This window comes from Myotis lucifugus, unplaced genomic scaffold (genome assembly GCF_000147115.1).
Source record: "Myotis lucifugus unplaced genomic scaffold, Myoluc2.0 scaffold_7, whole genome shotgun sequence".
Taxonomy (NCBI): domain Eukaryota; kingdom Metazoa; phylum Chordata; class Mammalia; order Chiroptera; family Vespertilionidae; genus Myotis; species Myotis lucifugus.
The window spans coordinates 8700983-8726921 of NW_005871055.1; the positions used below are offsets into that span (position 1 = coordinate 8700983).

General features: G+C 39.6%; 1 protein-coding gene across 2 annotated transcripts; it reads right to left on the reverse strand.

The window, feature by feature from the left end:
• On the reverse strand, nt 1–25931 carry SPRYD7 (SPRY domain containing 7). Of its 2 annotated transcripts, XM_006083551.3 has the most exons (5): nt 25722–25927; nt 14814–14930; nt 13116–13282; nt 7183–7285; nt 1148–2009 (listed from the first exon to the last, which is right to left on the reverse strand). In XM_006083551.3, the coding sequence occupies exons 1-5, from the start codon at nt 25825–25827 to the stop codon at nt 1912–1914; spliced, it is 591 nt and encodes a 196-aa protein (XP_006083613.1). In that variant the 5' UTR covers nt 25828–25927; the 3' UTR covers nt 1148–1911. The 2 variants fall into 2 exon arrangements, with proteins under 2 accessions (XP_023604455.1, XP_006083613.1); XM_023748687.1 differs by lacking the exon at nt 7183–7285 and having other exon boundaries at nt 1–2009; nt 25722–25931.
• Between the last annotated feature and the right edge of the window lie 8 nt (nt 25932–25939).

Here is a 25939-nt window from a genome sequence, read left to right on the forward strand (position 1 = left end):
TGATGATAAAAAAAGGTATGCTTTAAAAAATAACTAAGAGGTAGATAACATTATAAAGACAACAAACAGTCATTTCAGTTTACTTTCTTAAGTAAGCATATTCTCTATTAATTAAAATTACTAAGAAAGACAAAAATGCATAAATATTATAGTTAGTTCGGGTCTATATACAGGGTTGGGCAAAAGTAGGTTTGCAGCTGTGAGTACATGAAACAGTTTATTCTTGTATTATTATTTATTAATTATTGTATTATTTTCAATATGAACAACCTTCAGAGGTAAAATTTGGGATTTATGTTAATAAATGTTAATCAAGTATATCAATGTTTTCAAAGCACAATATCATGTGTTTGTCTACCAAATAAGCAAAAAAATAAATACTGTACAGGATTCTCTTATCTACAGGTCAAAAATAGTTTGTCTTAAATCCTTAGAAAATTTATAGTAGACAACCATTCTCAAAGAATTCTCTCTTGAGCAGTGGTTCTCAAACTTTAGTGTGTATTAAAATCCCCTGAAGGGCTGTTCAAACACAGATTCCTGGGCACTATCCCCAGTAGTTTCGGATTCAGTGAGTGGAGCCTGAGAATGTGCATTTCCTGCAAGTTCCCAGGTGATGCTGATGACCACACTATGAAAACCACTGTGTTGGAGTCAACAAGCAAGCTACATTCATTAAGTGCCTATGATGATTAAGGTGTTTTACATATATTACCTTATTTAACTAGTTATAAAATGTTATTAAAAATATGATTATTTATTTTGTAAATGGGGTATCTTGGCTGAGAGAGACTGAAAAACTCGCCTGAGGAGATAATGGAATTAGGAGGTAAAACTACAATTCAGAGCTTGGATTCTAATGCCCATGTTTTTCTAGTACAACATATGGATCCCTTGTTATCGAAGGAGTGAAATGCATGCATCCTTGGCATGTTCATTTGAAAAGGAGACTCTACTGAGATGTGTACAGTGATTACTTTGGGTTAGTAGGGTATAAACTCAAAGATTCTTGCTGAAAATTATGTAAAGGCTTAGGGTCATGAAGAGGATTCATTTATCTCTAAAGTTCTGAAATAATTAAGGGTGAAGTGAATTTACTGTATAATTAACAGAGCAGAAGAAAATGTATTTAATATAGTACTGAATATTCATTAATTACTATTATTTTATTATTCCTTACAGAAAAAAATACATTTAAATAAAAGTCCCTAAAAGAATAATCTCATTTACATTTAAGTTTAAAGCATCCCTATTCTAAGTGTCTGCCAGTGTGTACTCTATCACTAATCACCACTACTTACTCTGGAATTGAAGTAACACAGCATAATGGTCTTCAATACTAGAACACTTATCTCTTTTCACAAAGCAAATCAAAAGCAAAGACATACAAACAAACTAGGCAATTTAAATTTTAAGAAAATGATACATCTCACAGTAAATAAATTGCTAAAAGTGAAGTTGCCAATAATATAAATCTCTGTCACTTGTTATACTCTATAAAAAAGAACATGAGACACAAAATTATTGGACTGCAAACTTAAAATAGTTAATGAGATCTAAACTTCAAAATGACAAAAACCCACCCAACTCTACCAAAACAAATAATTTATATAAGACAGATTCCCTTTTAAATATATATACATATTTCAACTTAATACTGTTAATCATACCCATAGTTACATTTACTTAAATAAGAATTAAATAAACTGCCCAAAATGCTGACTTCATATCACAAAACATAAGTACTTTAAATCACAATTTTGGGGTGATATATTGAACACATTGGTTCCTGAAACAATATTAACAAGCATATTTTTAATAATATATTTTCATCTATAAGTCAGGTAAAGCTTTATTAAATGGTAAACACTTTTAACAGTGCAGAAGTACAAGTTTCAAAAACAAATACATTCAGAAGATCTGCTGTTCAAATAGTATTTTTTCAAAACCAGGTGGAGGAGTATGATAAAATTCACTGAACTGGCAATCCAAAATTGCACTGTCATCAACTAGAGATAGAAAAAGACAAAATAAATTAGAAGCAAACACCTTAATTTGTATGAATACATAATTATAAAATAAACTGTTTTCAGAATACCATAATATCAATAGGCAAAAAGAATAAACACATCTACTGCCTAGGTTACAAAACATGATCCTATTGGGTAAAAATAGCCACAACAAGAAACAAAATCTATCAAAAACACTGAAAGGCTATACATCAAAATATTATTAATAATTATCTCTAAAGGGTGTGATTATGGGTAATTTTTTAAAAAAGATTTTTTATTGATTTTTTTTTAGAGAGAGAGGAAAGGAGAAGGAGAGAGAGAGAAACATTGGTGTGAGAGAGAAACATTGATTGGTAGTCTACCAGGGACCAAATCTACAACCTAGGCACGTGCCCTGACTGGAAATTGAACTGGCAACCTCTTGGTGAACAGGATGACTCCCAACCAACTGAGCCATACTGGCCAGGGCATACTAGGGGTAATTTTAATTTTTCCTTATTTGCCAATTTGTATTTTCTAAACTTTCTACAATTAACATTGTTTTAAAATTTCATTTTGAAAAAAATTATAGCTCCACAGGAAGTTGCAAAAATAATATAAAGTCCTCAGGGGAAACATCTTACATAACTACAGTACAATATTAAATCTAGAAAACTGACATTGATAAAATACTGTTAACTAGTCTCCAGGCCTTATTTAGCATGTACATGTTTTTACCAACATTTACCCAAAATAAATGAATGCATATAGCCATATAAAGACTTATACATGAATGTTTGTAACAGCTTTATTTTATTTTTTCAATCCTCACCTGAGAACATGCTCATTCATTTCAAAGAGAAGGGAACGAAGAGAGGGAGAGAAAGAGAGAAGGAGAGAAGAAGAGAGGGAGAGAGGGAGAGAGGGAGAGAGGGAAAGAGAGAGAGACATCCATGGGTTGCCACCTGTATGTAACCTGACTGGGGATCGAACCCAATCCTAGGTGTGTGCTCTGACTGAGAAATCGAACCTGCAACCACACTGGCCAGGGCAGTAACAGCTTTTATTTTTAATAGCTAAAACTACAAATAACCTAAATATCCATTAACAGATGAAAGGAAATACAAATTGTGATACTTCCACATAATGAACTATACTATTTGGCAATAAATAAATAAATAAATAAATAAACAAAGCTGAATTATTAATGCTATAACACGAATCAATCATAAAATAATTATGCTGAGTGAAAGAAGCCAGACAAAATAATAATACAAATTGAATAATTCTGTTTATATAATACTCTAAAAATGCAAGATAATCTACTGTGATGGAAAGCAGATCAGCGGTTACCTGGTTGGGGCTGCGATGGGGAGAAGCAAAGGATTATACGGGAGCAGGAGGAAATTTTTAAGGGTGATAAATATGTTGGCTACCTTGACTATGGTAATGACATGGATGATCACTTTATAGCTCTTGTCAAATTGCACAGATATATTTAATGAACATTACTAAATATTTTATATTTCATAATAAATGCTGAAAAAAAGGTAAGTACTGGATTTGACATTCTTGAAGTCATAAGTGATTTTAACAAGGGTGGTTTCAGTGAAGTGGTGGTAAAGGCAGCCAAACTGGATTGAAGAACAAATGAGTGATACAATAAAGACAGTGGTATAGGCTATCCAGTGGTCGGCAAACTGTGGCTCGAGAGCCACATGTGGCTCTTTGGCCCCTTGAGTGTGGCTCTTCCACAAAATACCCCGTGCGATTGAAACTTGGTGGCCCATGCGCAGAAGTCGGTTTTCGGCCTGGGCGAGTCTATTTTGAAGAAGTACTGTTGATATTTGGGTCTGTTGACTAATGAGTATGCTGACCCCTAGACTATTCTATAAAAAATGCAGCCATGTCGGGAAGGATAAACATAGGACTAGTGGGGGTAGAGTTTAAGGAATAGTTGTTCAGATGACAATGATTCAGAATGCTTATAGGCATTGAAGAGAGAGGTTGATGACATGAGATACAGACGAAGAGCTGAAAAAGTGAAGTCCCAGAGTTGGGGAGTTTTAAGTCTAGATTACAGAATGAGTTTTCCGAACATGAAGGGCACCACTTCCTCTGAGAAGGGATGAAAGGAGGCAAGATTGGAGTCGATCCAGAAAAGCTTCAGGAAGGTAGGGAGGGAAGGTGGAACTCTTGATAGCCTGTTTCTTTATAAAGTACTAGAGGCCTGTTGCACGAAGAGATTCGTGCAATAGGCCTTCCCTTCTCCTGGCTGCGAGCACCGGTTTTCCTCCGGCACCCGGGACCCAGGCCTTTGCTCTGGCCAGAGCCGCCTTCCATCTTCCGTCTTCGCGGCCCCAGCCGGAACCGCCGTCCGTCTTCCGTCTTCGCTGCTCCGGCTCACCTTCAGTCTTCGCTCCGCCACTTGGAACCTATGTATGCAAATTAACCGCCATCTTTGTTGGCAGTTAATTTGCATATCGCACTGATTAGCCAATGGGAGGCGTAGCGAAGGTACGGTCAATTACCCTGTTTGTCTATTATTAGCTAGGATAGGGTAAGGTCATCTGCAGAGAATTGAGTAGGAAATTCAGGAAGCATAGTGAAGGTCTGGGATGTTTAGAGATGTAAAGGAACTGCCACAAATATTGAGAGCTTAGATTACACTGGAAGTCAACTTTGCAATGACACTTTTCTTCAGTGTTATACAATTTTTCTCTCCCCAGTGACTGAATGTAAGAACAGATGAAATGAATGGCTGGATTGATCTAGAATTAGGAATGGGATGGAGAACAAAGGGTAAGGAAACTTAAGTTTTACATTTATATGTGATAGTATCAGACTACTAAAATATTTAATTGCACTGATTTATCAATTCCAATTTATAAAACACTAGAGGCCCGGTGCACAAAAATCTTGTGCGACTTGGGGGGGTCCCTCAGCCTGGCCTGTGCCCTCTCGAAGTCTGGGACCCCTTGGGGGATAACCACCTGCTGGCTTAGGCCTGCTCCCCGGGGATTGGGCCTAAGCTGCAGTCTGACATCCTTAGTGCTTCTGAGGAGGCGGGAGAGGCTCCCACCACCACCGCTGTGCTGGCAGCCGTCAACCTAGCTTGTGGCTGAGCAGAACTCCCCCTGTGAGAGCGCGCTGACCGCCAGGGGGCAGCTTCTGCATTGAGCATCTGCCCCCTGGTGGTCAGTGTGTGTCATAGTGACCAGTCATTCCCAGTTGTTCTGCTGTTAGGGTCAGTTTGCATATTACCCTTTTATTATATAGTATAGAGGCCTGATGCATGGGTGGGGGCCCGCTGGTTTGCCCTGAAGGGTGTCCCGGATCAGGGTGGGGGTCCCGCTGGGGTGCCTGGCCAGCCTGGGTGAGGGGCTGATGGCTGTTTGCAGCTGGTCACACCCCCTTCAGGGTTTGGCCCCATGGAGGTTTGGCCAGCCTGGGTGAGGGGCTGATGGCTATTTTCAGGCTGGCCACACCCCCTTTAGGGTGGGGGAGTCCCCACTGGGTTGCCTGGCCAGTCTGGGTGAGGGGCTGAGGGCCGTTTTCAGGCTGGCCAAGCCCCCCTGGTGACGGAAGCTCCCAGCCTCTCCTTTTTTTCTTTTTTCTTTTTTTATTCTGAGATTTATTTACCTTCTATAATTGAAACTTTGTTGCCTTCAGTGGAGCTCAGAGCCGGCTGCAGCAGGCGGGAAGCTTGGCTTCCTCCATCACTGGGGCAACCAAGCCTCCTGCTCACTTCAGCTTCATGGCCACGGCCGGCTGAAAGCAGGTATCTGGGGTTTATTTATCTTCTATAATTAAAACTTTATTGCCTTCAGTTAAGCTCAGAGCTGGCCACGGCAGGCGGGAAGCTTGGCTTCCTCCATCACTGGAGCAACCAAGCCTCCTGCTCACTCCAGCTCCGTGGCTGTCAGCCACCATCTTGGTTGGGTTAATTTGCATATAGTCACTCTGATTGGCTGGTGGCTATGGCTTAAGGCTTAGCGAAGGTACGGTCAATTTGCATGTTTGTCTTTTATTAGATTAGATACCTTACTATATATAATTTATTACCTACAACTTTATTATATTAAAAATAATGCTGAATCACATAAACAATTTACAGTGATAATTTTATTTGCTACTCATTTATATACTTCAGTCATTCTAGTAATATTTATTTCATTTCTCAGGCTAAATGATTTTTAATATTAAGCTACATTTCCATTTATTTAAGTAAATGAAGGAATTGCTTTTAGGTGTACCCAATATAGAAAGAAAACTAACCTACATAGAGTTTAAAAGTACACCTTTGCCCTGGCCGGGTGGCTCAGTTGGAACGTCAACTCATACACTAAAAGGTTGTGGGATCGATTCCCAGTCAGGACCCCTGGAGACAACCAATAGATGTTTTTCTCACATCAATGTTTTTCTCTCTCTCCCTTCTCTCTAAAATCAATAAACATATCCTTAGGTGAGAATTTAAAAAAACAACAACACTTTTACATGGAAAGATACAGAAGGTAAAATCACTGAAAAATAATTTATTAGAGAAAAGAAGACTAATAAAAAACTTAATTAAAAAGTAAAGCACAGGCTCTGATAGTTATTACCATATTGTTAAATATTTATATTTGTTATTATTTTTCTGACATCCAAACATTGTTAATTTTCTAGGAAATTACTACAAAAAGTTAATAATTAGTTTTCATTATGGCTCAATTCTAAGAACTTAAGTAAGGTAGTTAAATGATAAAATACTTTTAGATCTACTAAAACCATGTACCTGTTGATTTTAAAGTTGTTAATATAAAAAAATAAAGCAGAATAGAATGATAAAAGCATTCTGGCTTTTTTTAAAAAAAGAGAGATACCTTATTTTTTTGGCATTTGTCTCAAAATAATGAAGAGAGAGAGATGAAAAACAATAGGAGTGTTGGGGTTAGATGAAATCTAATTGGCTACAATAATTGTTTGAAGATTGGTGGGTACATTTAATATTTTCCATTATAAAAATTAAAGTAATTAAGTGGTATAGGGTTATCTCTTAAGTACCCCAATTCTTGCAGGACACACTTATACAGAAACTATAATACTTATACAGGAAATCCTTCCTTATCCTACTGAATACATTTCCTATAAAAAGCCTTTAGCAAAAGTTAACATATATCTAATAATATTTAGAAATATTTTAGCTTACCATAAACAACTGGATACACTGTCCCTCGTATACCTGATGCTGGACAATGCATGTTTTTTCCATTCAAATATACATTTAATTCTACATGGTCATATGTAATACCCTAGGAAAAGAAAATATTAAAAATGGTAAAAATATAAATCACAATTATTAACAATTATTATTAAAATGCTGGGAAAAAAACTTAGATACCAAGCACTATTCTAGGCACTTCATATTTCCTCATTTAATTCTCACAACAAGATAGGTATTATCATCATCTCCATGTTACAGATGAAGTAGCTAAAGCACACCAAGTTTAAATAATTTACCTAAGGCTGCACAGCTGGAAAGTAGCAGAGATGAGATTTAAACCCATGTAGAATGGTTTTGCAATACTTATTTTTAATTTGCATATAATTTTAAAATACTCTTTAAAACTTTGCACAGTAGTTACTGACTGATGACAGAAAGAGAGCTTTCTTTGGAAGAATTAAGAATAGACAGCAGAGATTCTTCAACAGAGAAATCATTACAGACCAAGAAGCAACCACTTCTGACTGTGGATAAATTGTACCAATTTAAAAGCTTCTTAGAGTAGAAAAAGATCTCATAGATGATCTAGTCTTTACTCCCTCACTTTCCAGTTAAGACAGCAAAGGCTCAGATAAGTCATGGTGTTAAAGGCTATGAAATATTTTCTTCAAATCTTAGCAAAACCAAGGTTAAACAATGATTTATTAAAAGTTAAGGAATATTGAGAAAGATAAACAAGCTACCTTTGTTTCATTTCAGTTTAGGTATCCTATCTAATAATAGACAAGCATGGTAATTGACCATACCTTCGCTACGCCTCCCATTGGCTAATCAGCACGATATGCAAATTAACCGCTAATAAAGATGGCGGCTAATTTGCATACTGCAGGCAGGGCGGCACAGCGCAGCCACCAGCGCAAGCTGCCATCCCTGGCCACAGGCCGGCCCCAGACCGGCCCCAGAAGCCACCCAGAAGCCGGTGATCGGGGGAGATGGGGGTCCCCTGATGCCTCTGGTCGAGGTGTCAGGCCTGGGCAAGGGGCCGATCCGGCGATCAGAGGGTGATGGGGGTTGACGCCTCTGGCTGAGGTGTCAGGCCTGGGTGGGGGGCCAAGCTGGAGATTGGTGTGAACTACAGAGGAAACACCTTTTTTGACCACTCATTGGCTAAGCTCCCTGTATGCCACTGGTAATATTCTTAGTAACTTGGGTAATAAGAATCCAAAAAGGTGATCTAGGGTTTTTCACCACACTCCTGGCGAAAAAAACAAAGGTCCGCTGCTGGAGGGCTAAGAAATGTCATATCCTGCCCTAGCCAGTTTGGCTCAGTGGATAATGCCTCGGCCTGCCTACTGCAGGGTCTGGGTTCAATTCTGACCAAGGGCATGTACCTAGGTTGCAGGCTCCTCCCTGGCCGGGGCCCAGGTCAGGGCTCATGCAGAAGGCAACCAATCAAAGTGTTCCTCTTACTTTGATGTTTCTCTCTGTCTTTCCCTTTCTCTTCCACAGTCTCTAAAAATCAATGGAAACATATCCTCAGGTGAGGATAAAAAAAATAATAAATAAATGTCATATCCTATGAAAGACACATCTTGAAAATGCCTAAAGAAAGTTGTCATTTTTTCATGGTGAAGGGACTGGAGTCCGTGTTGATGAAAAAACCTTGGTGGCTGTGGTGACTGGCAGTGGCTGCAGCAGCGGGGTGATGGGACTGGTGCCTTCCCCTGATCAGCCCAGTTGCCTCCCACAAAGGGAGGCCAGACTGTGGCTTAGGCCCACTCCCCAAGGGGAGCAGGGAGTGGTCCTAACCCGTCACTAGGACATCCCCTGATGGCTCCCAGTATGTGAGAGGGGGCAGGCTGGGCTGAGGGACACCCCCCCAGTGCACGAATTTCGTGCACCGGGCCCCTAGTCCTATATAATAAAAGGGTATTATGGAAATTGACCCTAATGGTGGAATGACTGGGAATGACTGGTCACTATGACGCACACTGACCACCAGGGGGCAGATGCTCAACGCAGGAGCTGCCCCTGGTGGTCAATGCACTTCCACAGGGGAAGCGCCGCTCAGCCAGAAGCCAGCTCATGGCTGGCCAGTGCAGCGGCGGTGGCGGGAGCCTCTCCCACGTCTGCGGCAGCGCTAAGTCAGAAATCCCCCGAGGGCTCCCGGGCTGCCAGACGGATGTCTGACTGCCAGCTTAGGCCCAATCCTCTGGGGAGCGAGCCTAAGCTGGCAGGTGGACATCTCCTGAGGGGTCCCGGACTGTGAGAGGGTGAAGGCTGGGCTGAGGGAACCCCTCCCCCCAGGGTACTAATTTTTGTGCACCAGGCCTCTAGTTTAAATATAATAATAATAATAAAGCAAATTGATAATTGGGATTAGCTTTTTTAATGAAAATGTCTGTTTTCACTTTTTAAAAAAACATCCTATACAATAAAAGCATACAGTGGGGCCTTGACTTACGAGTGTCCCGACTAACGAGTTTTTTGAGATACCAGCTGTCTCTCGGCTGATTTTTTGCATTGAGTTGATAGAGTAATTTGAGTTAACGAGCTCCTTAATGAGCTCGGTCTCAGAACGAATTAAACTCGTAAGTCAAGGCCCCACTGTAGTATGCAAATTGTCCCCTCGACTGGGAGTTTGACCAGGGGGCGTGGCTGGCCGGGGGAAGGGAGGGAGTACCGGGCCAGCAGGTGGCAGCCAGTAGGGACCCTAGTGCACGGGGCCTCCAGAAATTACATAACAAGCAGTGTTAACTCTGTTTAGAGCAAGCATGACAAACTTGCGGCCCATGGGCTGCATGCAGCCCACAAGGAATATTTTTGTGGCCCAGCCAATATAACAGTATGTAAGAAACATTTTAATAAAGATTTTATAACTTAATTTTCACAAAATCCTATTATACATAATTATTAATAACGAACTATAATGTTTGCTAATGACTGATTACTATAATTGTGTTGCATTCATTTCCCTTATGCACCTTACTCACAGGTGCACCATTTCTCTCCACTAATACTAGCAGTGAATATTTTAGCAGCCGATTGCCACATCATCAGTGTTGTACTGACTTGTTTGGTGTGCGCAACAGGAAATATTTCGCTTTCAGAGAACAAGAAAAATAGGTTTATTTGTGTTACATTTATTTGTGCAGTTATTCAGTATCTGGTAAGTTCATGTTTAAGAAAAAATATTAATTTGTATTAAAATGTGCTATTATTTTATGTTAATGATTACTCATTTATCTCAGCCCTTTGTATTCAGCATGTCTCTATCGAAATAAACCTATGTTTCTATGAAAATTGAAGCTTTTGTTTTTTTGCGGCCCCCATAAACTTAAACCTTATTTGGCCCATGTTAGCCTTTGAGTTTGACATGCTTGATTTAGAGGAATACAGGAAATACAGCAATTCAGATCAAGTGGTAATCCAGGCACCCTTCACCACCTGGTGGCAGCATAACCTATAGCATAAGGGCAAAATCTCAATACATACCAATACCAAAGAAAGAAGTGAAGCAGCAAGTGAGAACCCCACACCTCATCAGCAGCATTTGGTTAAAATATTTTCAAACTTAACCTGTCCTTTTACATGATCTAGAAATTAGGTTTGATTTTGACATAATGGTGCATTTATCAATAATTGTTTGCAGGTTTAGCAAACAGACTCATATTAAACTGTCTTCTGTATTATAACCCTGGAATCACCTTGTACAAGAAGTTACTTAACTTCTCCTAATCTGTTAAATGGTCATGACAATACTACCTATTTCATAGGATCATTATGAGGATTAAACAATTTAATCCCTGACAGGCACTTCAAACAGTAACTGTCTCATAATAAATGCTAGATAAGTATTTGCTCTTATTATTGCATAGAATTTTTACCCAACTTCTCTAAAATTAAACTAAAAAATGCAATTTTAGAATTTAGTTTACATTTTTCAAAACTATTTATAAAAGGAAAAAATAGTCATAAACTGTTTCAGGCATGCCTTCCTAGTGCTGTAGTAGGCTATTGTTACTGTGTGATTATTGTATAAATATAATCATTGGTTAAATGTTGAAAGCTTATTTTTCTTGATTTCTCCTCAGAGAATAGTACAACCTGAAATTCTACATATATGAGAATGTTTTTCCTGCTTATAATCTATTCTACTTTTCCTATGCCATTGTGAGCAATTTGACGAAATTTGTTCTCAAGTGTTTGAACTAATGTGGCAGGGTAATGTCTTATTTTCTTGATTCTGCATATATTTCATCATTTTTAGTCCTCCTTTTCTCAAATGGGCATGAAAATCAATGTCTAGTTTTAATAATGCTGACAGAAAAAATGGCATTCTTAAATCTGTCAATCTGTGGTATCAGTCATCTCAATGAATGAAATAGGAAGGCAAGAATAACACACAGAAGTTCAGTACATTAACAAAGAAAAACATTTGTTACTGATTATCCTTTCTCATGTTTGAATTTCATCTTTTAGTGTAAACAGGTTGGCAGCATCAACTTGACTTGGAGATTCTCTTTCAAGAAATAACCATTTGAATAACAGTATTCCATATTATGAACACCTGGCAGTGACTACTAATACAGAACCAACTATTCAAAACAAAAGAGGAAAGCAGATTTTTTAAAAAAGTTTGTCTCTCATCTTCTTTTTTCTTTAGTCAATCTCAAGGGGAAAACACTTTACCAATTTACCTATTTAAAAACCAAGTGTTCTTTATATTTTTTGAATTGCAGAAAAGAGATCACACCATAATTAAAAATCTTTCCACATCTTTCTTCATTCTCTCCAAAATACTGTGTATTTCTTTAATTCAATAACCTGACTTTACCTTGTCTGTGTCATTTTATTATTAGAAACCTTCCCTAATTATTTACAGATTCCTTTCAACTTGGTGCCAGAGCCAGGAACTCACAGTTCTGTGTATAAGGGCACTTTTGGTAAAGGAGAACCAAGAACTCTGTTCTCAAACAAGAGCTAACAGCCTGAACTCAGTGTACAAGGTTCTTGGATAACACCATCTGAGAGGAAGTATCTGAAAAAGACAGGAAGGGATCTTTGGCTAATATTTTCAATAGGGCAGCTTCAGTAAAGCCTTGGGATTTCAAGCCCATTTCTTTGAAGGTTCTGATAGTGAAGTAAGTTTAATAAGATTTAGTTTAATGAAGACCAGCACTCCTAATAAAATGTTGTTATTCTTTAACAGAAATTCATAACAAATCTTACCTAATAATAGACAAACATGTAAATTTACCATACCTTCGCTATGCTAACCAGCCAATCAGGAGAGTATGCAAATTAACCTAACAAAGATGGTGGTTAATTTGCATACGTAGGCTCCAAGCGGTGGAGCGAAGCCGGACGGCCCCGGGGCCGGAGCAGCGAAGCCGGATGGCCCCGGGGCCGGTTCCGGCCGGAGCCCGGCCAGAGTGAAGGCCTGGGTTCCAGGTGCCAGAGGCAAACCAGTGCCAGCAGTCAACGGAAGGGAAGGCCTATTGCACGAATCTCTTCGTGCAAATCTCTAGTTAAGTAATAAATGTCAAAATTTTCTCTGAGATCTCCAGCTGCAGAAATGCCTACTCCGGGTGAGTGAACTTTTAAAATTGTGGGCCAAGATTTCGCTGATGTTAGAGAAGCAGGAAATGTTGATCAGCAGCCAATCTGTCATTAACTCTCCTGAATGGAAATAAGGGCTCACTGATATCCCTCACCAGCAACAGCTGTAGAAAGCAGACAGTTCAGTAAGGCGGCAGCATCTTCACCAAGTGCTCTCTTTGGAAAATGTGCCACCTCATTAGATATATCCCTGTGCTTTGGAATTCAAACCACAAACTCCCAGGCAAAGTACATATACTGAAAGCAGTTCAAGTTTAATAATATACAGTGGAAGACAACTCCTCAAGAAAACTCACCACCACGTCTCCCTCCTGTGGAAGGCTGTTGGCTGGCAGCCTGTTTTTCTCCTCGTTGTTGTGGTATAGAGCTCCATCATTTCTCATCACCAGACTGTGCACATCTCGGCCGAGAGGAATCTGATTCAAATTAACTTTCTGAGTTGCAACACCAATACCCCAGATTCCTAAAAATATAATGATATTCCTAAAAATATACTGAACTATTGTTTTGAATCTTCATTTTAAAAAAAATGTTTTAAAAGTAGTTTGCAAGTTACAGTAGGTTCTGCAGACATAGCATAGCCTAGGAGATAAGAGTGGGCCTTGGAGTTGCACCTAGGTTTAAATCCTGATGTAGCTATGTCATCTTGGGTAAGTTGCTTAACCTCTCTCTGCTTACTCACTTGTGAATTATGGATCCCAACAGTACTTACCTCACAAAGTTATTATAATATAATAGAGGCCCAATGCACGAAATTCATGCATGGGGGTGGGGGGGAGTCCCTCAGCCCAGCCTGCACCCTCTCACAATCCGGGACCCCTCGGGGGATGTCTGACTGCTGGTTTAGGCCCACTTACACACTAAAATAATGTGTAAGTAAAGCACAGAGTAAATATTAAAAAATATATGAGCTATTTTCATTCTTCTTCTCTAAAATGATTTTTTTAAGAAGCTACACATTGAATTTAAAGGGCCTGGGTGTTCTATTTCTAGCACTATCTCTGAGAAGTGGGAAATTACTATCTTTAATTTTTTCATCTATATATAGTAATATGTGACAAATAACATATGCCCCAGTCAATATCATGGAGAGAAAATTATTCATAAAGTATAAAATCATTTTCTTATCCAATACTTGAATCAGTGAATTAAAAACCTTTTGGGCTTAGGCTGACTATTATAATACTCATGTAAAATTGTTATACAATTCAAGAAACTATAAATTTTTAAAGAAAGCATAGACTTTAGACTTCTATCAGAATTCTCTATCTGCTGATTGCTTCAGATAATACTGAATCAGGGTATCTTAATAAGTGTTAAGAGAAAAACTCAGGATCATAAGATTGATTTTATCCTAAAATAAACAGTAAGAGTCTATACCTTATATGCTTGACCAAAGGAAATGGTGCACCTAGCTGCAAATTAATAATTAGTTATATTAATAATAATGCTAGTGCCTCACAATGATCTAGTATGTCCTGTTGTTAAAACACTTTCATAGCCCAGCCTGTGTAGCTCAGTGGTTGAGCATTGACCCAGGAACCACGAGGCCACTGGTTCAATTCCCGGTCAGGGCATATGCCCGGGTTGTGGGCTCGATCCCCTGGCGGGGGGGCGGGGGGGGGGAATGCAGGAGGCAGCCAATCGATGATGTTTCTCTCTCATCAATGTTTCTATCTCTATCCCTCTCCCTTCCTCGCTCTCTAAAAAATCAATTAAAAAATATTTAAAAAAAAAACCACTTTCTAGCTCATGTGAAGAAGGAAAGGAAGGGCAGCTCCATTAATCCCATTTTATAGAGGTGAAAACTAAATCTAATTAAACTAAATTAACTAATTAAACCAGAATCACACAAAGAAGAGGTGGAAGAAAATGTCTTCTAAGTAAGAGTTTAGAGCTTTTTTACTACCTCATTAATCTTTTTCATATATTGAAAATTACTCCTAATATTTAAAACAATTAGGACTATACTAGTAAAGTACCATTATACCAACCTGTGGACTGGATTTTGAATTCAAAGTAGCTTTTGTTTTGATGTAAAGGTGCACTGGCTAAACAACCTCCTGTTCCACATATTCTTCTTCCATTTTTTACAATAACAACATCTGTTCCTAAATAAAAAATGCAGACAATGTGTAAAGTTTTGTATTTTCTTATCCAACAATCAAGGTTAATTTCTGTTTCACTTTTAGCTCTTGGTCAACAACAAAAAAGTACACTATATATACTTTAAAATATGGAAATAATGTAAGTATTTAATTCACTATTTTTTTCCTGAGAGAATATTTATATTTAATATTCATTTGTAGCTACAAATCTTGTTTAATTAGACAGGTCCAAACCCTGAATTATGCTGAATATTTAAGATACTTTAAAAATAAAAAAACTAACTTTCTTTAATTTTTAGCCAACAAATCAATTTGATTTCTTAAATCTCTTAATTTAAATAAAAGCATAAACACTTAGAAACTGGTAAATTAGTATAATTTTCAATTCAATCCAGATGAATTAAAACAATCTACTAAAAGCTGGCTGAATATCTACTAAGTACAAAGCACTATGCTAGAGCATTAGTCAAGGAAGAACTGAAGAATACATGGAATATGGAAAGAAACATACATCTTTGTTCTTGAAATAGGTAACACTGAAAAATGCTAACTTTAGGATTTTAAAAATGTTTATAAGATAGCTACTATAAATCATATTGCAAATATGTAATAAAGGTTTTAACATCATTAAAAGCACTTTATTTTCATGGAAATTTTTAGTTTAGCTCAAATAACATTTGATAGATGAGACTGTGAGAAAAAAACTGCAGTGTGACCTCAATACCAATTCTTTTCCAAATCTCAATTAAGAATGTATATAAGAGAACATGAAGAGACTTAATTTAATTCTAATATGTAAGAAATATACTATAGCACTGAGGCATGTGACTCCCAAGATCTGTGGCCAGTAGTAAGTGTAAAAGCCAAGAAGATTTGGCTATTGGAATTATATAGGACTCCTTCTAAGGGCGTTAAATAAAACTAGGGCATAGTAACAAAAGGTGGCAATGATCACATTAACTCACTATTGAATTCATGTTTAAACAAAAATTATTTGAGATAAATACGTAATAGAAATGCAAAATTTTCAACCTCAATCACAATTCTAAATTTTCAGACTCTACCACACTCTCCTAAATAAGGTAAAACTAAGATCCTATTATATGATTATTAAAAATTCACTAGCATCCATTTGTTTCTAATCATAAATGTTAAACTCCAAATTCTGAGTAACTTTATAAATAATTTACATCTGGCTGCAAAATATACCACCAGCAATTTCAACTGGAGAGCACCCAGGACCCAACTCCTCCTTGATGTAGAGACCATGTAGTGCTTGGCATCTAGCAGATGCTCAGCAAATAACTAATATAGAAATGAATGAATAAATATGCTCTGCTAAGCACTTTGCGGTGAACATGTAGCATCTGTTTTCCCTTTCCCAACAGCCTTCCCTCTGGAGTTCAAAACAGTTCCAAGGAAGCTGACTCAATCTCTGGCTTCAGGGGTACAGCTTTGACCTAGGTTAAGTCAATCAATGCATTCCATATTTCTTGGCCACAGTGATTAAGTGAAAAATGGTTATATGACCTAAGCCAGTAAAATCAAAGATAGTCTCAGGACTTCTGCAGAAAACAAAGGGATAAAGACACTCTCTCATTCTTGCTGGACCTAAATGAGGAAGCCCAGGGAGCTGCTGCAAGTTATCATGGAAGCCGGCCTCCAGAAGAGGAGAAAAGAAACCCAGTCCTTGGCAGCAGTCTTTCCTGAAGCTTGTGCTGCCTTTGTACTTTTTTCAGTTACATGTACCAATAAATTTCCTTGATTGTTTAAACAACTCTGAGTTATAATTTTTACTACTTGTAACTAAAAGCATTTTAAATAAAACACATTTCAAAGAATTAAGTGAATGAATGGCATTTTTTCTTAACCAGCAATGCTCTGTGGTTCCCATACATACTAAAATCATCTAATAGCAAGCTCCTCTAGTAGACAGCTTACTGTCTTGGATATCATCCTAAGGTGCTAAGTTAATAGAAATATCAGAAGACCCTCAATACAATACAGTCTACTGTCAGAACCACAGAACCAACTCTGAACATGGTATTATTCTCTAACTTCAATATCATTTATCTCCAAGGCATTCTGCTAGGTACTGAGATATTTTATATAAAAAGATAAATATATTCAAGGAACACGCTGGAGTGTTGTGAATAATTAGGGAATTATATTTTAGATGTATTCCATTTCTTTTAGTACAAAGATTAGGATCTATGTAATTTGTACAGTTTTATTAATTAGAAAGTCAAGGCCAATTTGAATACAGTCAGAGCACATAAAAACATAATCAGAGTATGTTTTAAGGAGGGAGGTCAAGAAGGCTGCAGTCTAAGGAAGTTCCATCTGCTTGCTTTGAGCACTGGACCAGACTTGTAGCTAAAATTCAGAATGTTCAACTTGAAAAGCCAGCTGAAAAATAGCTGATCTGAAATACTGTGAGTGGGAAGTGCAGAGGGGGGACGGAAGATGAGTGGGTGAGCCAACTTGTGCAGCTGTGCAGTACAGCTGGGAAGCTGGAGGGAAGGTGTGGCAGCACAGCTCCTGGCCACTGGGAGCACGGCGTCTCAGCCCCACACAGGGATCCCCAAACCGAGCAACAGAGAAGGGAAGGGGAGCCCACGTAGCATCCGACAGTGGGAATCAGTGGTGATGTGATCCACCCGGAGGTGGCGGGGTGGGGAGGACTCAGACAGCACTGTCCCAGGCAAAAAGCGAGTGCTTGGTTACACCACCAGCCAGGAGAGCTCGCCCTAATCTGTGTCCACGGAAGGGGCCACTCAGCAGAACTCATGACTGGCAGAGGGGTCTGAGCCCATCACTCAGCAGTGAATTTGAGGGGCTGATTATTCTCTGAAAGAACTTTCCGCAGAGAGCAGGACAAGGGCCAGTAAGAGTACTCTGGGAAAGAGGTGTAATCCTCCACACCTCCGGCAAAGAGGAGCTCCTTCCCCCACCTGTGGAACAGCTCTGGGCTGGAAATATGCACCCATGTGGCTGGGCCTGGTGGCGCAGGGGACTTGGATATCTGGACTGGTGGAAGCCTGGGCAGAAGCCCTGCCCAGCAAGAGCATTGAGCCAGTCATGCTGAAAGATTAGAGAGATAAGCAGGGCTGGTTCTTTTTTTTTTTTTATTCCCTCCTGCTTGGGGTGGCAACAAGGGACACCAGTGACCCAGGCAGAGCTGAGGGATTGGAAGCAGAGGAAGCACCTGCCCGCCCCCTCTACAAGCTACAGACATCACCCCAAATGCAAATCTGTCGAACCATCCAGACCGTGACTGGATACCCCCAGAGAGCCCAGTTCTGTGGGGGAAGGAAAAGCAGCTCAGAAAGTACTATTCAAGGGCCAAGTCCCAAAGCAGAAGCAACTTCTGGGTTAGAGAGGCCCTGTCCACCAGACTACTGGGGATCTGCCCAGGCAGGTTGCTGAGGGCCAGGCAGGGACAGCAGCTCACATTGGCCTGCACCAGAGAACTGCCCTGGAGGCCTGGCACCTACACACCAAAGGACTAGATCCAACAATATTGGAGCAAAATCCAGCAAGCTCCACAAGTAGCAGATCCAAACGTTTTTGTTTGGTTTGGTTTTCTCTTTCTCCTCTTTTTTTTTTTTCTTCTTCTATATTCTCTTATTGCTAGCTTTCATTTTAGTCTATTTTTCTCATTCTCTTTATTTTTAATTCAGTTTTTTCTTTTCCCATTTTTCTTTTCCTATTCTATATTTTATTTTGTTCAGTATTATTACTTTCCAAAATTATTATTTCATTCATTTTTTTTCCTCTCTTTTATTTTTTCTACTTATCCTATTTCTGGTCTCTTCCTTCTTTGCTTTCATATTCTCTTTTTTTGTTTTAGTTTCTCCTCTAATTCTTTTGGTCCTGTGTCTTCTGATATCCTTTCGTGTGTGTGTGTGTGTGTGTGTGTGTGTGTGTGTGTGTATTGTTTGTTTTTTAGACTTTTTGTTGGGGCTGTTTGTTTTCATGTTGTTTTTGGCTAGCTCTGGTTTTGTCTTTTTGGTTTTGTTTTGTTTTAGCACCTGTATAACAGTTGGCATGATGTAGCTGGGTTGAGACTTACAGTCAACAAGCCTGAGGGCTGGGCCCACCAACAAATGGGACAACAACAACAATCAAGACCCAAATTCCACAGGATAGCCCACATAATCCATACAAGGGTCATTCCTAGAGCACCTAGCTCAGAAGATCAAAGAGAATACTAGGTGTACCAGTTAATAATGGCAGATTTTGTAATCAAAGAAAACACGATAATTTCAAGAGAAACATCAAAAGTGCTTTATTCAAATAATGTCCATCGCTAGCTACACATTTCCCCCATCTTTTAGGAGATACCATCCCAAAAGAACTTTTCTTGTTTTGAGGCAAACTATTCAGAGACCCAATTTTCCACTTCTTTGTATGTTTTGAAGTGCTGCTCAGAAAGTATGTGTGCCATCAATCAGAACAAGTGGTAATCTGAAGGAGCAAGATCTGGTGAATATAGCGGGTGGGTTAATACTTCCCAGGCAAGATCTTTTAATGTGTCTTTAACTGGTTTTGAAGTGTGTGATGGTGCGTCATCGTGAAGCAAAATTACTTTGCTGTGTCTTCTGGCACATTCTGGTCATTTCACGATCAAAGTGTGGTTCAAATTGATTATTTGTTGTCAGTAGCAATAAATATTAACCGTTTCACCTGGTTTTAGAAGCTCATAATATACCACACTTTCCTGATCCCACCAAACACAGAGAATTGTCTTCTTTCTGAAGCGATTTGGCCTTGCAGTTGATGTTGATGGTTGACCTGGATCAACCCATGATTTTGTGCATTTGGGATTCTCAAAATAAATCCACCTTTCATCACCAGTCACAATTCGATGCAAAAAAGACTTTCTTTCGTGCTGTTGAAGCAACATTTTACTGTTGACTTTTCAGTTTTCCATTTGTCTTTCATTCAGTTGATGTGGCACTCATTTTCTTTCCTTTAAAATCTTCCCCATTGCTTGTAAACAATCAGAAATTGCTGAACAACGTTTAATCTTTCTGCAAGTTGTTTTTTAGTTTGACACCCATCTTTATCCAATAATGCTTGTAATTGTTGGTCTTCAAACTTTTTTGGTTGACCTGGACATTCTTTGTCTTTCACATTGAAGTCATCACTTTAAAAGCGTTTAAACCAGCATTCACAAGTATCTGGAGATGGAGCACATAAGCTTCCCAAAGTATACAATAACTTTTTCTTCAAAATAAAGTAAGGAATTTAAACTTCCAGCAAAGGCTCTTTTTTTTTTTGGCACAAAATTTGACATATGTAAGCATAAAATATCTATGAAGTTAACACCTTCAGCAAATTTGACATATGAAGTTTTGAAGCTTGCTGTCAATACAACAAAATAGCATACATATCAAATTGCATACATATTAACATATGTGTAACTCCATCTATTGAAAAAAATCCACATTATTAACTGGTACACCTAGTACATCACTGGGTCCCACAAGAAGGCCACCCCACCAAGACAGGGAGACATAGCACTCATCAGATACACAGAAAACACACACAAAGAAATGGCAAAAATGGGGAAACAAAGAAATAGGTCCCAAATAAAAGAACAGGAGGAATTGCCATAAAAACAACTAAGTAAAACAGAGGCAAGCAATTTATCAGATGAGTTCAAAGTAATGGCTATAAAGATATTCAAAAAATTTAGTGAGAACTACAAGCAACTTAATGAGATCTATATGAGCATGAAAACAGATATAGACACCATGAATAAGACCCAACTGAAAATGAAGAATGACATAGCTAAAATAAAGAATACCCTGGAAAGAATCAACAGTAGATTAGAAGAAGCTGAGGATCAAATCAGTGAATTAGAAAACAGGTAGAAAAAAACCACTCAATTAGAGCAGCAAAAGGAAAAATTACTTAAAACGCATTATAACAGTGTAAGGGAACTGTGGGACAACATGAAACTGAGGAACATCTGTATCATAAGGGTATCAGAAGGAGAAGAAAGTAAGCATGGGATTGAGAACCTATTAGAAGAAATATTGACATAAAACTTTCTTAACCTGGCAAAGATAAAAGTTATACAAGTTCAGGAAGCACAGAGCATCCCAATCAAAATGAACACAAAGAGAACCACAGCAAAACACATCATAATTAAAATGGCAAATATTAAAGACAAAGAAAGAACTTTAAGGGCAGCAAGAGAGAGACAGTCAGTTACATAAAAGGCAGTTCCCATTAGACTGTCAGCTGATTTCTCAACAGAGACACTATAGTCCAGAAGGAAATGGCATGAATACTTCAAAGTAATGAAAAGCAAGGATCTGAAACCAAGACTACTCTATCCAGCAAGGCTATCATTCAAAATTGAAGAGGAAATCAGGAGCTTCCCAGACAATAAAAGGCTAAAAGGAGTTTATTACTATCACACCAGCACATCAAGAAATGCTAACAGGACCGTTGGGAGAAGAAGAAGAAGAAATAGAAAGAAACAGAGGAACATAGGCATAAAGAATAAAAATGGTAATAAATAAGTACCTATCAAGAATAACCTTAAATTTAAATGGATTAAATGCTCCAATCGAAAGACATAAGTAGCTGAATGGATACGAAAACATGACCCATATATATGCTGTCTACAAGAGCCCACCTCAAAACAAAAGACTCACACAGGATGAAAGTGAAGGATAGGAAAAAAATTTCTATGCAAATAGAAACAAGTAAATAAAAAAGCTGGGGTAGCAATGCTCATATCTGACAAAATAGACTTTAAAACAAAGGTCATAGCAAGAGACAAAGAAGGACATTATATAATAAAGGGATTGATCCAACAAGAGGATATAAACCTGGTAAACATATATGCACCCAATATAGGAGCACCTAAATATATAAAATAAACTTCTGGAGAACTCTGAAGGGAGAGATCAACAGCAATACCACTGCAACAAAAAACTTAACCAGGGAGGTAAAATAAAAAGCCTGTACTTAGAAAACTACAAGATGGTGAAAAAAGAGATAGAGGAATACAAACAAGTGGAAGTATATACCGTGTTCACGTACTGGAAGAATTAACATGATTAAAATGTTCACACTATCCAAAGCAATCTACAGATTCAATGCAATCCCTATTAAAATACCAAAGGCATATTTCACAGATCTAGAACAAATACTCCAAAAATTTGCAGTAATTCTCAGACATCTCACATAACAGAATTTTCATTGACACATTATCTAGGAGGACAAGAGAAATAAAGGAAAAATAAATAAACAAATTTACTCAAACTAAAAAGCTTCTGCACAGCAAAAGAAACCAACATTAAAATGAAAAGGAGCCGAAACCGGTTTGGCTCAGTGGATAGAGCATCGGCCTGCGGACTAAACGGTCCCAGGTTCGATTCCGGTCAAAGGGCATGTACCTGGGTTGCGGGCACATCCCCAGTGGGGAGTGTGCAGGAGGCAGCTGATCGATGTTTCTCTCTCATCGATGTTTCTAACTCTCTATCTCTCTCCCTTCCTCTCTGTAAAAAATCAATAAAATATATTAAAATAAAATAAAATAAAATAAAATGAAAAGGAAACCCACTGTATATAAGAACATATTTGCCAATGATACATCTGATAAGGGGTTAATTTCCAAAGTAAATAACATACTCATACAACTCAACAAAAGGAAGCAAACAATCCAATTAAAAATGGGCATATAGGACCTGAATAGACACTTCTCCAAAGAGGACATACAAATGGTTCTTAATAAAGAGACTTATTAAAAATGCTCAACATCACTAATCATCAGAGAGATACAAATTAAAGTGACAATGAGGTATCACCTCACACCTGCCAGAATAAAGCATCAATAAAGCAACAAACAAGTGCTGGTGAGGATATGGAGAAAAAGGAACCCTAGAACACTGCTGGTGGAAATGCAGACTGGTGCAGCCACTATGGAAAACAGTGTGGAGTTTCCTTACAAAATTAAAAATGGAACTGCCATTTGACCCAGTGATCCAACTTCTAGGAATATATCCTTAGAATCCCAAAACACCAACCAGAAAGAATATATGCACCCCTATGTTCATGTCAGTGTTATTCACAATACTAAGATCTGGAAACAGCCCAAGTGTCCATCAATAGATGAGTGGATAAAAAAGCTGTGGGACCTTTACTCAATGGAATACTATGCAGCTGTAAAAAAAGAAGGATCTATTACCCTTAAGACAGCACGGAGGGACCTGGAGGTTATTATGCTAAGCGAAATAAACCAGTCAGAGAAAGACAAATATCACATGATCTCACTTATATGTGGAATGTAATGAACAAAATAAACTGATGAATAAAATAGAACCAGAGGCATGGAAACATGGAACAGACTGACAAATCTCAGAGGAAATTGGGAGGGGGGGAGAGGTTAACCAAAGAACTTATATGCATACTAGAGGCCCGGTGCACAAAATTCATGCAGGAGGGGGTCCCTCAGCCGGGCCTGTACCCTCTCCAATCTGGGACCCCTCGGGGGATGTCTGCCAGTTTAGGCCCGATCCCTGTGGGACATCCCTCTCAGAATCTGGGACCGCTGGCTCCTAACTGCTTGCCTGCCTGCCTGCCTGCCTGCCTGCCTGATCGCCCCTAGCCCCTCTGCCTGCCCCTACCTTGGCCCCCTGCCGGCCTGATCGACCCTAACTTGCCCCCCCTGCCGGCCTGATTGCCTCTAACTTGCTCCCCTACCGGCCTAATCGCCCCTAACCACCTCTGCCTCAGCCCCCAGCCTAAGCCACAGTCTGGTCTCCCTCTGTGGGAGGCGACCTGGTGGATCAGGGGAAGGCACCACCCTCATTACCCCGCTGCTGCTGCCACTGCCGGCCTGAGCCTGGGCCCTTCGCAGCCGCGCCTCGGCCCTCACAGCAGCTGCGGCTTTGTCTGGAAGGACGTGCGAAAGGTCATCCGGAAGATGTCCGCTCTAATTAGCATATTACCCTTTTATTAGTATAGATATGCATTGCACATGAACACAGACAATAGGGTGGTGAAAGCCTGGGGCAGGTTGGGGACTGGGTGGAGGAGGGCAATAGGTTAACAAGAGAACATCTGTAATATTCTCAATAATAAAGATTTTTTAAAGAGTATGTTTTAAGAAACATGGAACATTTTCAAATATATGGCATCTTTTTCAAAGTAGCTACCTTAGATACCTTAGAAAACAGCTCTTACTAAAAAGTCAATTCACAATTAATGCAAAAGATATGGCAAAAAATGCAAACATTTACAAAAACTATGCCACAGAAAATTCCAATAGAGGAACTCAAAATGGTTTTAAGCAATGCAATATCACCAAAATAAGTGACAACTTTGAAAGAGAAAACATTCATTTGGATGTGAAATATACAGGCTATTTTGTTAAAGAAAAAAAAAAGCAATTACCTTCTTTAGGTTATCTAATACAACCTTTCACATACCCAAATACACTCATACTTGCTCAGTGTGCTTCTCATATTTTCAGTGGAAGATGAATTTATGCTTGAAATGTATTAACACAGCATGCCTTTCCTCTCTTTCATGTTATTCTGTTTCTAAAATCCAATGTCTTTTGTGATTGAAGAATTTGAACCTAATGGAAGAAAGGTTAAGAGAAAATCTCCATGCAGGTAGAAAATTTGGAGATGACATTATTCTACTGAAATTGCTGGGCAGATGTTGAAAAAGTCAGTGGAATGAGTATAACTGACCAGCTCTTCATAGAGAAGAGACCAGAGAAAAGGAATGCTCCCAGGAGCAAATTGCAGCAAATCAGGATTTTGGCAGTAGATAAAAAGAGCTAAAGCTGATTGATCCTAAGTTCCAGGAACTACATATGGTTATCCTTTACTGTGTTCCCAGCACCTAAGAATCACCTTTGTTATTTCAATGCAATGTCCTTTAGCCAATGAGAGATGTGGGGAAAATAGAAAGTGCATAAGTGCACTTAGAATACAATAATACACAAAAAGACACTACTCTGAAATAATTATAGTGGGAAATACCTGCTTCTAGAACCCAACTCCAGAAGCATGAACTATGTGGGAAAAGTCCAAGAACAGAAATAATGTGGAGGGAGAGGAAGAATATTAGATAAGAAGTTATATGCCCATTTGAAATCGGAGGAAAACACATAGATGCAAAGGAGCAAAGTGCTATTTTATTCTGCAATAGCCTGACCTGTTGGGAGCAGGCCAGTCTAGTGAGATTACACCACCTTGAACCGTGACTAAGGAGTCAGGTAAGAGAGGTGTTAGCTGAAATGGCAGAGTGTGACCCCAGACGCGGTCAGGCTCCGGCAATTTGCCTCGTTTTGACTTTAGAAGATGAAAGGAAAATCACTTCCAAGAGATCAAGCTCCAACCTATAAATGACGGCTGCAGAGAAGTCAGGGCAGGAGCGGGGTAGGACCTGGAGCACCCTGAAAACGTCCGGGTTTTGACTGGAGCTCGGCAGCAGGGCGCTGTAGCAGCCCACGCCGCTCTCCGCGCCCCTCGCCAGGGGACCTCCGGAGCCTCCAGGCGGCAGCTCCAGGAGGTTCCTGTGAAATTCCCGTGAAAATGGGCAGGTCCACGCACCCACCTCCCGATGACAGGAGCTGCGGAGGGAGGAGGTCCGCGACACCAAACCGGGTCGGGGCGACGTCGCTGGGGGAGGAGCGGGGGCGGCGCCCGGCGGGGCTGGGCCGAAGGTGGTCCTTCCGACCCCGCACGCCCCGGACCTGTCAGCGGCGCCCGACCCCGAGTGGGCCGTTGGGTCTGGCGAAGGGAGGGTCCTTACCCATGTGCTGCGTGTCCAACTGCACGGCCGGCATCTCCTTCAGAGGAATGTGCCCCGTTCCGCCGTCTCTGCAGCACCGCAGGCAGCAGAACACCGAGGCGGCCATCACGCAGGGACCACTGACTCCTCGGCTGCCTGTCGCTCTTAGACCGCGGCGACCCCTCCCTCACCCCTCCTCTCTACCTCCCGCCCCGCCCGAGAGCCGGAGGTGTCGGTGT